General features: G+C 37.2%; 1 protein-coding gene across 3 annotated transcripts in view; it reads left to right on the top strand.

The window, feature by feature from the left end:
• The first annotated feature begins 885 nt into the window (after window positions 1-885).
• The window catches only part of LOC130552726 (neuronal acetylcholine receptor subunit non-alpha-3), an 88,541-nt gene continuing 73,170 nt past the window's right edge, over window positions 886-16,256 (top strand). Inside the window, exons 1-6 of one of the 3 annotated variants that reach the window (XM_057331247.1) lie at window positions 886-1,318; window positions 4,382-4,458; window positions 5,909-5,953; window positions 6,052-6,161; window positions 6,975-7,878; window positions 7,964-8,777. In XM_057331247.1, coding sequence (XP_057187230.1) covers window positions 1,258-1,318; window positions 4,382-4,458; window positions 5,909-5,953; window positions 6,052-6,161; window positions 6,975-7,878; window positions 7,964-8,095 — 1,329 coding nt within the window. In that variant the 5' untranslated portion in view covers window positions 886-1,257 and the 3' untranslated portion in view covers window positions 8,096-8,777. Of the gene's footprint in view, window positions 1,319-4,381; window positions 4,534-5,908; window positions 5,954-6,051; window positions 6,162-6,974; window positions 7,879-7,963; window positions 8,778-16,256 lie in introns of those variants that run through there. The other 2 variants (XM_057331246.1, XM_057331243.1) reach the window with 2 other exon arrangements.

Genomic DNA, 16,256 nt, shown 5'->3' with positions numbered 1-16,256 from the left:
TATAAATGTGACAGGTGTTATGATGATGGCGATCATGTTTATATGCTCTCCTACTTTGGATAAAAGCGTCTGCCAAATGAATAAATGTAAATATAAGAATCTCGACTGACTTTCTCTCATCTTCTGAAGATGCGTTACTCAATTATCAATTGACTGGTCTTACGTTTTGGCAATAATTGAGAAGCATTGATTTGTGTAAAGTTTAGCTATATAACTTGATGCTCTGTGTACTTCTTTGTAAATTGCCCAGGATGCAAAATTATTTTCTTACAGTATTGAAGTTAATACAAATTGTATTTGACTGTTCCTATTTACAACAGTGAATAAATGCCATGAAAAAGTTAAAAAGGTATCACTGTTTATTGTTTATTTTAAAGCTTACTGAACTATAATGATTTAAATATGTACATATAAATAAACACAATGATTGGCCCCTCTGTTTTAATTGTGGCCCCACTTGTGCCCCCAGTGGAAAAAAATCCTAGAAACGCCCCTGCTGGAAGGTCTCAAAAATACCACACACAAATTCAAAGCAATCCGCACACGTGTGACCATTTGCAAATGCAGATTCACCAATTCATAAATAAATGTAAAAAAATCATAAATGTTTGTTGGAAAGTAATTTAAGAACCTGATACATTTTGAATTTATTTCTGTGATATATATCCGTGTTAGCATTTGGGGAAAATGTTTTTGTATTCATGAATTGTGTTTTGAATTTATGAATCTGATTTTGTATATGTAAATTGTGTTATGAATTGTGTTTTGTAAATGTATTATTTTCGAGACTGATCTGCTTCCATATTGGCTAGGTATATAAAGTGGGAGGAGTTGGATCTGGATCCAACCTCGCCCCCTTGATGTTGTGTTCTGCGGTGAGGACCATCTCGTTTATATCCTCCCCTTACGCTGTTCGGCGGTCGGTTCACCAATCTCCGCTGCATCTGCTCGGCGAGTGAACGGCATCCTTCTGCATAACACGTAAACGGCGAGGGGGAGTCACTGAAGGGGGAGCGCGAGCATGTTGTATATGTGCTCGCCTCGGATGAAGCAGGACAAAACCCCTTGATTTTGTTGATTATTTATAGCTATATCACAGGTCGCTGTGGAGTTCGTCCTTTTTTGCAAACCGGTCCGCTTTCGGGCCGGATTATGGGACACTATTTATACCCCCTTTTTTGTCAGTGACAGCAGGGACTCAATATTCAAACAGCATGAAATAATTTCGTTACACGAAGTGGCGTCTGGAAAGAAAGCATGAAGTTACAAATCTTCGGGCTTTGGCTCGTAATGGCAATAGCCTATGCAACGATAGAAGGTGAGTACTGTACAAAACTGCGATCTAAAGAGTTGTCCTGCATCTCTGCTGTTGTCTATGTGAGTGCCGAATTATTATTTCATTTATCACAAATTATGCCCATGTTCATCCGGTTTCATTACATTACCTTACGTTCATTTAAATAAGTTTATAGGCAGCCGCGCATAGCTAGGCTATATCTACTGCATTCAAGCATCTTCTACCGGTTTACCCCATAACGAGTGAGACAAAGACGCTTCTAGCGTTTAATTTATGATTAGCCAACATATACTGCTTGATTTATAGCGCCCTCAACTGGGTCTCTGAATGTTGTGTGACCGGTCCGTTTACCTGTTTCAATGTCACACATGCTGTGGTGTTTCTGTAGGCCCCTGCTCTAAGGCGATTTGCTTTATAAAAAAAAAGAAGCATGGTGCAAGAAAATGTGTTTAGTCTGGGTTTGGCACAGTGTGAAAGTAATAAGATTGAGAATCTTATCAATGTAAAAGCTAATCTGAAAATGGAGCCATTGGATGGTATATTCATTTATCGTGTCTGTCAGCACTCTGGATGGGGACACTTGTGACCTCACATTCCCCCATCTCTGTTTTTCATTTTGGAAAAGAGATCCCCTTCTACAATGTTTTTCTGAATCTTTCTCAGTCCAAAAATTGACCCCAAACTACCCTTTCCCTTGAAAGCTTGCTTTGACCAGATGGCTTTGCTGTAGGGTAGGACATGAAAAAGGTTGTCTATTTTGCTCCAAGTTTTGGACAATGACTAATTAGGTCATTGCATCTCTGTGAGCCTGGTGCACCTTTATGCAAACAACATTTTTGTTGTTTGTCATTTTACTTTTTATTTGAAAACAAATTGCTGAAGGAAATACATATTACATTTCCTATAGTTTCTATATGCTGCACTTTAGCAACTGATTTGTTTATAATGTAAATTTGAAAATCTGCACTTATTAAGAGGGTTATTCATTTTAAGTGTGTATTTCTGAGTATTACATGCTTAAGTACATGATGCAATTGACAGTAATATTATGTACCTAGAGAAAAAGAAGGACTTGCTAATACAAGCAGTAGATCTGACACAATAATGTACACAATCTCTCTCTCTCTCACACACACACACACACACACACACACACACACACACACACACACACATACAGGCTTTGGTTGACTATCCCCGTGGGGACAGTCCATAGGCGTAATGTTTTTTATACTGTACAAACTGTATATTCTATCCCCTATCCCTAACCCTATCCCTAAACCTAAAGATCATAGAACACTTTTTGCATTTTTAGATTTGTAAAAAATATTGTTCTGTACAATTTATTAGCTTTTTTGCCCATGAGGACCTCAATTTTGGTCCCCACGGTGACATGAGTCCCCATGTGTTGGTGTGTATTCAGGTTTAGGTCCCCACCGGGATATACAAACATGAACATACACACACACACACACTCTTCCTTGCCCTCCTTCCCCCTTTTTTGATTTACACATCCCTGTCCTCTCTCTCTGATTGGTTGGATCGTAAACCAAGAGGAGATGGCCTGCATCCAGCCTTGATTTATTATATAATTGTATGTACTTACTGTTGTGAGACTCGCAGCCATGCTGAGCAGAAGGAACGGGTTCAGAATCAGAAGTAGCTTTAGCGTGTCACGTCACACGTATACACACAAACAAGGGATTTATGGTTTTCGGAAGCTCTGAGTACCTACATACAGTATATGACCAATGAAAATAGATGAACTTCTAACAGAAATCCAGACAGACAGGACATAATGCTGGTGGTCCCTTAGCAACGATTGGTGTAACATCCTGTAAAGATGTCAGTAGGGTGGCAAATGACCAATTGCTGTGCCAGTAATGGTGCAGTACTACCTTTCAAAAGACATCTATGAAAGATCCCTTTCACAAACCTAATTTTTATTCACTAAGAACAAGGAAAGAAGAGGAGACTGACAGAGAGCTTTTTTCACTTTTTGACTAACAAAGTAGTCAAAACCATGAAAATGATGAAATAGGTAATGTTTGATTATTCTTGTAAATTATAGATTATACTATAGGTTTCGAAATACAGCACTAAAATGTAAAATTAATTATTTTATTGAGATTACTTTTTAACAAGAAAAAAATATTGATTTTAATCTTTGACGTGGCCTTACTCAGTCAATATTAAAGATATGAATGTTATATTTTCATGTTTTAATATTATGTAGAATGACTTTATGTAGAAAACAATAAATCACAAAAAAATGCTATTGCTGGGTTTTCAAAGACCCTGTCTTCTATTGTGTGTAAAGTGCTACAAAATAAATTTTGAATTATTTGATGGGCTGAGAAATGTGTCATGTACATTTTAAGTTAAAGGGACGGTTCACCCAAAAATGAAAATTCTGTCATTAATTACTCACTCTCCAGTTGTGCCAAATCTGTATAAATGTCTTTGTTTGGTTGTTTGGTATATAACAGAGAAAGATATTTGGACTAATGCTTGTAACCAAACAGTTCTTGGACCCCATTGACTACCATAGTAGGAAAAATGACAATGGTATCCAAGCTGTCCCACATTCTTCAAAATATCTTATTTTGTGTTCAACAGAACAAAAAAATATCATGTATTTTTTCCTACTATGGTAGTAGTCCCTTTAAGTGAAAGAGTTCAGAGTATTCGCAAAATATTGAAATGACTGTGCACATAAAGGTGTGCATAAGCATTAGTGTTGCTTGTTTCTGAGTGATTTTGAGCTTCTGATATTCTTAAGTCTCATTCTCCTGACATTCTTTGTAGTGCTCTTTTGTGAGGTCATCATGTCTCTCAGTGTGGGGAGATCTGAGGAGCCTGGGCCAGCTGTTTCTCCATCTAAATTTAATTTGTGTTTTCTCAAGATGGCTAATCAAATTGACATGCTATCTACTTAACCAGACAGAGTTGTTTATACATATACAACATGTCACCATAGTTGTTTTGGTAATCCGTTGGTTTAGATTCTCTCTAATTGTTATTTTTCATTTTAGTTTGTACTACTACTTAATATCCACACTTTCGCATTCGCCCCCTCTCTAGCTCCAGAAGAGTTCGTCTCATTGGCTGAGATGGAAGACACTTTATTGAGGAATCTTTTTCGGGGGTATCAGAAATGGGTGAGGCCCATCCTCCACGCCAACGACACGATTACTGTTCGCTTCGGTCTGAAGATATCACAGCTGGTGGATGTGGTGAGGCAGTATTAAAAAAATTTAAATGCGCAGGTGCCTGTGTACATTTTTAACAGATAGTACAAGCACATGCATGCCCAAAAACCCCATATACACAATGTGATATTAGATGTGATTCCAAACCAGAAACACTACTTCAATATAGAACAGAGCTAATTGGTTTCAGAAGGACATGAGAATGACAATCAGATCATAATTTATAGCCTATATTTACCCAACACAATATGTACAGCCTGCTGTATCGTCGTTTGCCCTCTATCTGTCTCTTTCTTTCCTATCTCTAGCGTTGTGACCCATTGTATTGATCTTGTTGATGCTGTGCAGTCAAGAGGAGTCTGATTCAGTATTAATTTGATTGTGTTTGTGCTATTTACAGTGTGTGCTATTTATAAGTACTGTACTAGAAATCCTTTTATTATGTTTTACCTTGACACTTTACCAATTTAATGATAATGTAATGAAGTAGTCTGATTCATCTACAGTTTTATTTTCATGAAAGTTACTTTGTAGATTTATGTTGTGCATTCAGAGAGATATCTCCTTGTGATGGCTTTGTACTGACCAAAGCAAAAACTACAGGAGCACAGGACAAATCAAGTCAAATCAAATCACAGAGTCTAACTCAGAGCTCCAACAACCCATAAATAATGCAATAATGCACTCTACAGGAAGCATGTATACTGTACTGGAGCAATTATGTCATACTGTATGAACATATTTGCATATGACACTTCCTGCTGAAAGTTTATTCAGTTAGAAACTTTTTTATGTTAAATCGCTGTAAAAATTGAATATATACCTCATAAGTAACAAATACTGTAGCTAGAGCAATCACATTATAAAAAAGCAATGCACTATACCAAAGCGATAAACAGTCACTGCAGTAGGGTGATACATTATATGAATAAAATGCTTAGTACATAAAAATCACTTGGTCACAGCCTAAATGTTGTTGTCGTGTACATCCACCTTATGGTCACTTCCTGTGTTGCACTACATGTTACTCGGTTCCCACCTTTTTGTCACAATGTGACAGTGTGATTTTTCTGGCTGGTGAAGCGCTGAGCACTGTGGGAACAATTGCTTTTCACACCATTCTGATATAACTGATGTGTCTTAGTATATCAGTTCCTTTTCAAGTTCTGAGCTTCAATTTATTTGAAACAAAGGGTATGACCATCACTGTACGTCAACGATCTGCATAACACAAGTAGGTCAATGGTAAGAGACATTCTTTGAGAGAAAAACTGCATTTGTTTCAATATAAAATACAGATGTTTTACAATATATGGTGTAAGATCGTACTAAGAAAGTAACCTGAGATTATCACTTTTTATGGTTTTATGGTATGCATTTATTCTGTTTCTCTCCTCAGGATGAGAAGAATCAGCTGATGACCACTAATGTCTGGTTGTGGCAGGTAACCCCAAAACGTTACGTTTTAATGTTAAAGTGTGCCCAAAAATACCTCACTTTCCACTTCCTGTTTGGTGCTTTTTATTAATATCTATCCTGTAGGAGTGGACAGACTATAAGCTTCGATGGAACCCAGAAGATTATGGCGGCATTACATCTATCAGAGTTCCCTCAGAAACTATCTGGCTACCAGACATTGTCCTTTATGAGAAGTAAGTCACTTTATGAAACCATTTACATTGACCTTGCTGTTCAAATGACATTTTTTTTAATTCTGGCAACTGCTGAATTGCATGCAAAGAATTATAGAAAGCTGCAATTCGTAACTTTTTTGTTAAAAATTTGGGTAACACTTTAGTATAGGGACCAATTCTCACTATTAACTAGTTGCTTATTTTTAGCATATTGGCTGTTTATTAGTACTTATAAAGCACATATTCAACATGACCATATTCTACTTCCCTAATCCTACCTAATACCTAAACCTAACAACTACCTTACTAACTATTAATAAGCAACAAATTAGTAGTTTACTGAGGCAAAAGGCTTAGTTAATGGTTTATTAATACCGAGAATTGGACCTTAAAATAAAGTGTGACCAAAATTTGTTATTGAGCTAGTATGTAGCCTATAGTAAACAATCAGTTTTGAAAAATGTCTCCATACCTTACCATGCTTTTTAATGACAAGCTTATAATAAAGTTGAGCCATTGGGTTTTTCAAAACACCTAAAGATAAATACAAAAAATAACCTATAATGTTGTATCAAACAAAGATGGCCATAAAGAGGCAAACGTTACGTATTGCAGCTTTAAAAAACAAATGGCGGTATCTTGGAAAACAACTTTGAACAGCCTAGGAACCACAGTGCAATACAAAAAGGACATTATAGCAACCACACAACAGTACCCTAACAACCACTCAAAACATCAAGGCAGCTGCGGCTTCTTTCGATGGTCACAGAAAATGTACAAATTTAGTTGCTGATCTAATCGCTCTCTCATTCTGTATCTCTCTGTCATCAGTGCTGACGGCCGTTTCGAAGGCTCTCTAATGACCAAAGCCATTGTAAGATTTAATGGTACCATCATGTGGACTCCTCCCGCCAGCTATAAATCTTCCTGTACCATGGATGTCACCTTTTTTCCCTTCGACAGACAGAACTGTTCCATGAAGTTTGGCTCCTGGACGTATGATGGCACTATGGTGGACCTGACGCTGGTTGACCATTACGTAGACCGTAAAGACTTCTTTGACAACGGCGAGTGGGAAATACTCAATGCCACCGGACAGAGGGGCAGCAGGCGCGACGACATTTATTCCTACCCCTACGTCACATATTCGTTTATACTGAAACGTCTACCTCTCTTCTACACACTCTTTCTCATCATCCCATGTCTCGGGCTGTCGTTCCTCACCGTGCTGGTCTTCTACCTCCCATCGGATGAAGGAGAAAAGCTTTCCCTCTCCACCTCCGTGCTTGTGTCCCTCACTGTGTTTCTCCTTGTTATTGAAGATATCATCCCGTCGTCTTCTAAAGTCATCCCGCTGATAGGAGAGTATCTTCTTTTTATTATGATCTTCGTCACATTCTCCATCATAGTAACCGTGTTTGTCATCAACGTCCATCACCGATCCTCTGCCACGTACCACCCCATGGCACCGTGGGTTAAGAGCCTTTTCCTTCAGAGGTTACCCAGGCTGCTTTGCATGAGGGGGCACACGGACCGTTATCGAGACCCGGACATCGAGCTGCGGAGCCCTGAGCTGAAACGAGGGATGAAAAAGGGGCAACAGAAGACTGCTGGAGGAGGAAGAGGAGGAATAAAGGAAGATGAGAACCAGGCTTGGATTGCCCTGTTGGAGAAAGCCACTCATTCGGTGCATTACATTTCCAGACACATCAGGAAGGAACACTTTATCAGAGAGGTGTTGATATGTTTCTAAAACGTTTGTCGTTAGGGTAAAAATGATGCTTGCTTCATGTGTATATGTGGGTCTGTTTGTATTTTAGGTCGTTCAGGACTGGAAGTTTGTGGCTCAGGTGTTGGATCGGATCTTCTTATGGGTCTTTCTCACAGTGTCTGTGCTTGGGACCATCCTCATCTTCACTCCAGCTCTGCACATGTACCTCAGCACATCTTAAAAAGATTTCAACCCACTACAACATTCTTACAACCTCTCAAATATATAACCTTCCCACACAATTACAGTAATCCTTCAAAAAGCCCTCTTTTGACCCAGCCACATTCATAATCCTCTCCGAACTCAGCTTCTATATCTGCCTCCTAAATCCTGCTCAATGCTCAATAGTTGATGTAAAAAAATCTAAACTCAGCTGAACTGCGGTTCAGGAATTTACGCCCAGTTCACACATAAATGCGGCAGCTTATGGCAGGTTTTTTTTATCTGTGCAATCTCTCAGAGGGGATCATGGTTTTAAAGTTTTTCAAAAAATGTATTTACTGGAAGTGAAATTATTAGGGTTGCAACCACACTGCTCAGGCCCACTTAACTTTGCATTATGACTCCAAGGGAAGTTTTTGTAACATTACTATAAGTAAATCAAGATGTCATTGTATTATATTGTAGTTCTATGTTTATCGAATATTTAATTGTGCGAAACCCACTATTAGTGAATTGTGGGCCTACATTGTAAAATATATTTTTTAGGCATGTGTCCTCAACTATGCACTATAACAACTGTAACATGTTCTCCATGGTTCAGAAACTTTACATAGGAAATTATTTTGTAGAGGATATTTATTTGTAGGACTAAGTGTACATCTGTGTTGCACCCATTCTGCTCAATAAAATAAGGTTTTAAGTCAGAACTTTTTGTTTGTATACTTTTATACAGTACACTGTAAAAAATCCTGTAGACAAAATGAAAATTTTCCGGCAACTAGGGCGCCAGTAAAAAAATTTTAAAGAACAGTTTTTCACATAAAATAACATGTTTTTCTCGTAAATTTGCCATGTTTTCTATAATTTATTGTTTTTTTTACTGTATTTAAAAATACACTGTAAAAACTGAATTTTCCGGCAGCAGGGACAACAGTAAAACCCTGAAAATAACAGTTTATTCACATATAATTACGTGACGTTTTTCCATGTAAATTTGCAGTCTTTTTCTGTAATTTGACGGGGAGTTACACGTTTTTGAAAAATACACTTTAAAAACTGATTTTTTTCAGCAGCTTGGGGCAGCAATAAAAAAATAATAACAGTTTTCCACATATTTTTCATAAAGTTTGTTTACCATACTTCAAAAATATGTGAAAAATCTAAATAAAAGCAGTAACATTCTATAAATTTACAGTTTTTTACATTATACGTGGAAACTCTGTAAATTTAATTTCTGTAAATATACAGTTTTTACAGTGTATATATAAATATTATATATGGCAGAATATATATTTCTAACGTATAAAAAAGCCAGGCACCATTTTATCTTTTTTTTTTTTCAAATATGCCAGGACTATGAGGAAAATGTATTACAATATCAAGAAAACAATTATCTGTCTACGTATTCAGAATTAGAATCAGAAAGAGCTTTATTGCCAAGAATGTTTGCACATACAAGGAATTTGTTTTGGTGACAGGAGCATCCAGAACACAGAAACAGCAACAACAGTACACAGAGACCATAACACAATAGAATACAGTACAATGATTTAAATAAGGGCCTATGGGTATAAAAAATTAAGAAATACAATACAATAAACATAAGATAAAGATATAGAGAGTAAAGCTATGTATGTATGTAAATATGTACAAGTAAAAAATAAGAATAGACTATTGTAGTACAAGGTATGTGCTATATACAGCAGAATGAATGAAATATAATTTACAGAAAAAATTGTATAAAAAATAGATAGTGTATTATCTGGAGGATATAATTAATATTGCACTTAATTATTATTGCACAGAGTTATTAATTGCATGGTGTGTAAAAACATTTAACTGTTCAAGAGGTAGATGGCCTGAGGGAAGAAGCTGTTTTTTTCAATGTCAAGGTATAAACGGTGTCTTATTTTGCACCTTTTGTGGGCATCAAAGAGAAATTATACAAATTGACCAAGCTTCAGAGAGTTGACAATGTCATTTGCTTTTTTTGATAGACAGGCTTTAATCTCAGAGCACCTGGTCTGAGAGTGATACAGTCTGGCCTCTCAGAGAGGCACAGACCGTGAAATATTTCCATTTCCAGAGCGTGTGAATTCCTCAGATATATATTCAAGCCACATCTGGGCTCCGTAATCACTGATTTAGTAACAGATAATGTGTAAACGGTAGATTGAATTTCACGCCTATGAGCCATTCCTTTCTTTACAAAGCATAGAGCTCTAGTCCATTCCCTTGAGGTCCTTGCACATGCTCCTGGCAATCACAGAGCTTTTCTCTTTATTAAAAACCTATCACTGTGTTAATTTATCAAAGTGCATTTTTGGCTGTATTAGACCCATCAATCAACATACACCACAAAGATACAGTCTTACATGCAACCATTCAACCATTCAACCATCATCTACATAATATTTGCATATTTAATATATGGAAAACTTTCACTAAATCAAGTCATCTGTAAAACCCTATGTACTATATAACTCCCTGTGATTCATAATCAGTTCTTTGAAGTGAATGTACAGTAAGCCCTCTGGTTAGATGTCTCTCTCGTCTCCCATAGAGCACCAGGGTTACAAAGTTATTTTTCGGGTCACCTGCTTGACATCTCACTATGGGATAGACAGTACTCACTTCAGTATTCAGGACACCTTGAATGCTTTCAGTTCAAATGGAAAAAAATGTGTGCTAGAGATGGTTTGGAGAAATTCTATAGTCTATAAATGTCCCAGATGAACATCCTCCCTTGAATAAAGTCCAAAAGCTATTTCTCAGAAGAATGAGCTGTCTAGCCTTCTGGCAGTAACTGGCCTTTAACAGAATAAACCAACTTGATCGCTTCTATTATGTAGTAAGAGAGGTGTTCCTTAGATAACGCTCTTTCCTTCTGCTAGATTGGCAAAACACACAAAAAGCTGTTCGGATTCCCTAAAGAAGGGAGAAGGGGAGAATGCTATTTTCACCTTTACACAAACAGATCCTACTTTCGGCACAAAGGTTTGATTTTGAGAAGATCACCTTTCAGAAATCCTGCAGGCATGTAAGGTTTATAGAAACATACTGTACTGTCTTGGCCAAAAGTCAAAGCTAACTTTAGACAATGGAGGTCTTCGCTTAATGTTTAAATACAGTATGTTATTTAAGATGTATTTAAACACTTTGTATTCATGATGCATTGTTTTACTTGGGGTATAAACTGAAGCTCAGCTTTAAAAATAATTTATGGAGGCTTGGTAAAAATTACACTAAATACTATACTGTAAAAATTTAACATTTTGTCCAAGTTGTAAATAAAACGTCATATTTTGATGGTTTAATTGAATCTGAGGGATATATTGCACAAAAAAGGCATCTGCACAGACATCACTTTTGACCCTGTTCACACCCTGATGTTTCTTTCATTAAAACCTGCAAAATATGATATTGCGACCAAATGGATTTGAAGGTGAAAGGTGAAAAAACGTACTATTTATTGTGATTGCATGGTACAGTCGATCAGAACAACCCCTTCGGGTCCACTGCCTGAACTAGACCCATGTGTTTTCTTCTCTGCCAACTGCTTCTGGCACAAACTTTAGACTCAAGGTGACTTGCCAACATATCCACCGGATATCTATAATGTCTGAATCCAATATCAGACATTCTACTTTGGCCATACCGCAGGGAAAGAAGCTATGTAGCCTCAATCTTGGCCATGGGGTAACCGCCAGCCATTTGATGTCCAGTCGTGATGCCTCTGCTCAATGACAGCTGTGATGCAGGGTGGTATTCCCTGTTGCACCGGGCTATTGCTCTGTCCTGAAAGGGATGTTGAGGGATCAACGTGTGATATTACCAGTTTTTCTTCCCTTTGGACAGTCTTTGTCAGAAGTGTCACCCAAAGCTGCCGGGAAAGCGAGTCATCATCTATTGAGGTCATCTTGGCTGCTTCAGCAGCTAAAGGTCCTGTTCCCTTGTTAGGAGTCTCTGCACATGTCCTGGACGAAATTGCATTCACTGGTGAAAGTTTGCTGCAGAGAATGCAAATGACTGGTACACTGAGCAGATACAATGCCAAGAAATGCTGGAAAAAAGGTTACACCTGAGCAAAATACAATGCAAAAAGAAGTTGCCTAATACACACATACATGTCCAATTTGGGAGATCCTAAACACGTTTAATTGGTTTATAACAAGTTTACTTAAACAATGAATGCAATATAGCAATAAAACAAACCTTTATCTATAAGACGTGAGCTCTTAAATAGTCTGCCCTCATCATCTACTACATAATTCAGTAGAGGAGATATTATGTGGTGTGACAGCGATGGTGCTTGTAGCCGTCTCAAGCTAGAAACCTCATAACATCCTAACAAGCTTCCCTAACCTACTTTACAATACCCACACCCACAAAGTCTAGTTTCACTTCTACAAGATCAGCATTTATATTTCATTAAGCACTGAGTCATGTGAGCTGGGACAGGTCTGTTTCTGTAATGTTTTTCTATATACAGTACATGACTGCACTATATATAAAAACATTAGAATTGTCTGATCACTTAAGTAAACATGTCGGTTGTGTTTGGAAAGCATAACATGAGAGGTTTACAAACGTTACTCTTATGTTACCAACAGATGGCAGCATTCTACAGTAATGAATCTGAATGACGTGTGGACGTTTTGCGTGATAAAATTAGCTGGTAGGTTTGCTAATGTCGAGATTACACTGCACATAAAACAAGTTCATTTTGCAGTCCCAGCTTTCTCAGGTAAGACTTTTCTGGACAACGTTTCTGCCTTTTAATCACGTGACCTAACATGATAAACGTTGAAGAGTAGAGCAAGTTCACTTAAGCTAACCAACCACAATTCTAGTGTATAGCGTTCCCAGACTCCATATTATACGTATTTGAAACTCTAAATAAACTTTACAAACTTTTTGTTATTTCCCTATTTTCTTGAGTTTGTTGAACAACTGAGAGTGTATAGCTTAAAAACCGTCTGAAACCTGTGTCACTTACAGTTAGTTGCCGTGGTAACATGATAGCTGCAAAAGGGCCATACCAAGAGTCACCAAAAGGCCCACGCTCAGCTAATAAAAGGGGACATTATGTCAGTCTGTATTAACACACACACATAAACTGTCTTGTTGCAACTGTAGTCTATCCTATGTTGACCCCCTTTAATATACAGTGCCTTCCCCTAATATTGGCACCCTTGGAAAATATGAGCAAAGAAGGCTGTAAAAATAAATCTGCATTGTTTCTCATTTTGATCTTTTATACAAACAAATCTACAAAATTCCAACATTTCAAGTAAAACAATTTGAAGTGGGGGGAATATCACATTATGATTTTTTTTCTGTAATACACCGTGGTCACAATTATTTGCACCCCTGTATTCAAAACTTTCTGCAACCTTCATTTGCACGAAAAACAGCTCTGAGTATTTTCTTTTATGTCTGACGAGGTTTGAGATTATATGTAAATGATCCGAGTCCATTCCTCCATACAGAATCTCTTAAGATCCTTCAAATGTTGGTGCTCTCTTATCTTCAGTTCATCCCACTCATTTTCTATGATCAGATCAGGGAACTGGGATGGCTATGGCAGGACCTTGATTTTGATTTTGTTCAGTGACACATTTTTTGTTGATTTTGATGTTTATTTTGAACCAGTGTGCTGATGGAAGATCTAACCACGACCCGCAATATTTCTAGCAGAGCAAGTCAGGTTTTTATTTTTTTAATTTGTTGGTATTTGATATAAAACATGATGCCATGTATCTGATCAAGATGTCCAGAACCTCTGGTATAAAAGTAGGTTCACAACAATAAAGATCTGGCGATATATTTAACTGTGGACATGGGGCACTTTTTTATCCCTTTGTGCACCAAACCTATTTTGTGTTATTGCTGCTAAATAAAAATATTTTTCATTTCATATGGCCATAGAACCCAGTCCTGGTTGAAGTTCCAGTATGGCAGATTAATATGGAGCAGTTTGTTTTTTCATGAGAGAACAGGAACAGTGTCCCAAACAACTCTTTCCTTTATTTTTATTAAATGCTTTCTGACCCCAAAATTCAACTGATTACTGCAATTTTCCATCTGTGCTCTTTGAAGAGTCTTTGGCCACTCAAATTATTCTCCTCGCTGTGCATTAAAACAATATAGACACACATCCTGTTTCAAGCAGATTTTCAACATCTCCAGTCCATTAAAATTTCTTGATCATTGCCCTGATGTTGGAAATTAGATTTCTTATTGTTTTAACTATTTCCTTAAAGCCATTTTGTATTTTGTGTAGCTCAACGATCTTTTGCTGTACATCTATATTCTTTGGTTTTATCCATTGTGATGAATGATTAAGGGGGTTTGGGATTTGTGTTACTAATATTTATTCTTCTGTGCAACGAGAAGTCATAACTGGACAACGTCATTTTTCTAGTCACATTGGTGTGCTAAGAAAATGTAAATATAAATGGGAATATACCTGGGAGATATTTTACTCATAAGAATAGGGTGTCAATAATTGTGACCAGGGTGCATTAGAGATTTTTTTCCATAATGTTATATTCCCCCCACTTCAAATTGTTTTATTTTAATGAAATGTTGGAATATTGTAGATTTTTTAAATAAAAGATCAAAAGGAGAAACAATGCAGATTTATTTTTACAGCCTTCTTTGCTCATATTTACCAAGGGTGCCAATAATAGTGGAGGGCACTGCATCTATTGATAACGTGGTCACTAAGGTCTTCTTAGAGGTTATAAGAGTCACTTTAATATAAATATGTGCTCAGAATACTTCCTATATCCCCCACCCCTCACTTTCCCTGCTTTATGTTTTAATTTCTTTAAAATGTCATCCTGCCTATGGTTTTAGATTTAAAATAAATAATGAAATGAATTATAGGCCTCTAACCTTAAAAAAAAAGTTACCTTTTTACAGGGCCAGATTTATCCAAAGTTACCAGATCAACCACTTGTTGGCATGTTTTTGTACTGTACAATACATGTTTTGCATTAATGCCTATAACGGCAATGTTCAATAACAATTGATTTTGAATATGCAACAGGCTGTATGCAAGAAAAGAGGAAAAGTCCTGATTTAAAAAGCAGAGACAAATTTGTTTATTATTATGTAAGATTTGGTTTTCACGCAATGTCAGTCTATGCACGCAGAGTAGAGCTGATGGTGCATGAGGCTTGTCTTTCCCCAACTGCTCCCTGCTCTTGCCTGATGCTGAGAGACAGTTGTGCAAAGCTTGTGAAAGCCAGGAGAAGGAGAGTGGGGAGAGGTTATAAACCGGTGCCACGGACAGGGCTTTGGGGACTGTCAGATTCAATGCATTGTGCTCTCATTCATAGCCCAGACTCAAGAACAAATGTCTGCCGGGTCCCGTGTGATGGATCCATTTGCAATTCATGTGGCTCCAAAGTTCAGTAAACTGTAAAACCATATGCCCTATTGCAAATCTACACTATGAAGCATTTTCATCGTCTGGTATTATTTAAAGCCCTTTGAAGCTGCACTGAAACTGTAATTTTGACCTTCAACGTTGGAGTCCATTGAAGTCCATTATATGGAGAAAAATCCTGGAATGTTTTCATCAAAAACCTTAATTTCTTTTCGACTAAAGAAACAAATACATAAACATCTTGGATGACATGGGGGTGAGTAAATTATCAAGAAACTGTATTTTGAAAAAGAACTATAGCCTATGATGCATTTAGGTAGCCTAGTTATCCATCAGTATCCACTAACCTGCCACTAACCAAAAAGTCAACAAAATCTAAAACCACTTGTTTTCACCCTGTGCATTAATAGTAAGAATATTAAATTGTGGGAATATAACAATAAAATATAACCCCACATTGCCAATAACATTGAATTGCTAGTGACAAAAATAATAAATTGAACCCAAAAGAGTTTAAATCAGGAACCGAATAAAGAGACGTTTTCAAAATCATCAACATCAACAGATGCCCGCTGCAGCCGATGTCTTAACGCATTGTTGTAATGCAGGGATTATTCTTGGCTAAAGTCCAGACCACAACAAACAAACAAATATCGGTCAGCGGTGTTTTGACAAATTTAAAGCAAAGGGGGGCGAGAATGTGATTGGGGTAAAAGGAGACCGAGAGAGAGAGAGAGAGAGAGAGAGAGAGAGAGAGAGAGAGAGAGAGAGAGAGAGAGAG

This window comes from Triplophysa rosa, linkage group LG4 (genome assembly GCF_024868665.1).
Source record: "Triplophysa rosa linkage group LG4, Trosa_1v2, whole genome shotgun sequence".
Lineage (NCBI taxonomy): Eukaryota > Metazoa > Chordata > Actinopteri > Cypriniformes > Nemacheilidae > Triplophysa > Triplophysa rosa.
Note: the sequence above shows the minus strand (reverse complement) of the source record. Positions and strands in the feature narration are given on the sequence as shown.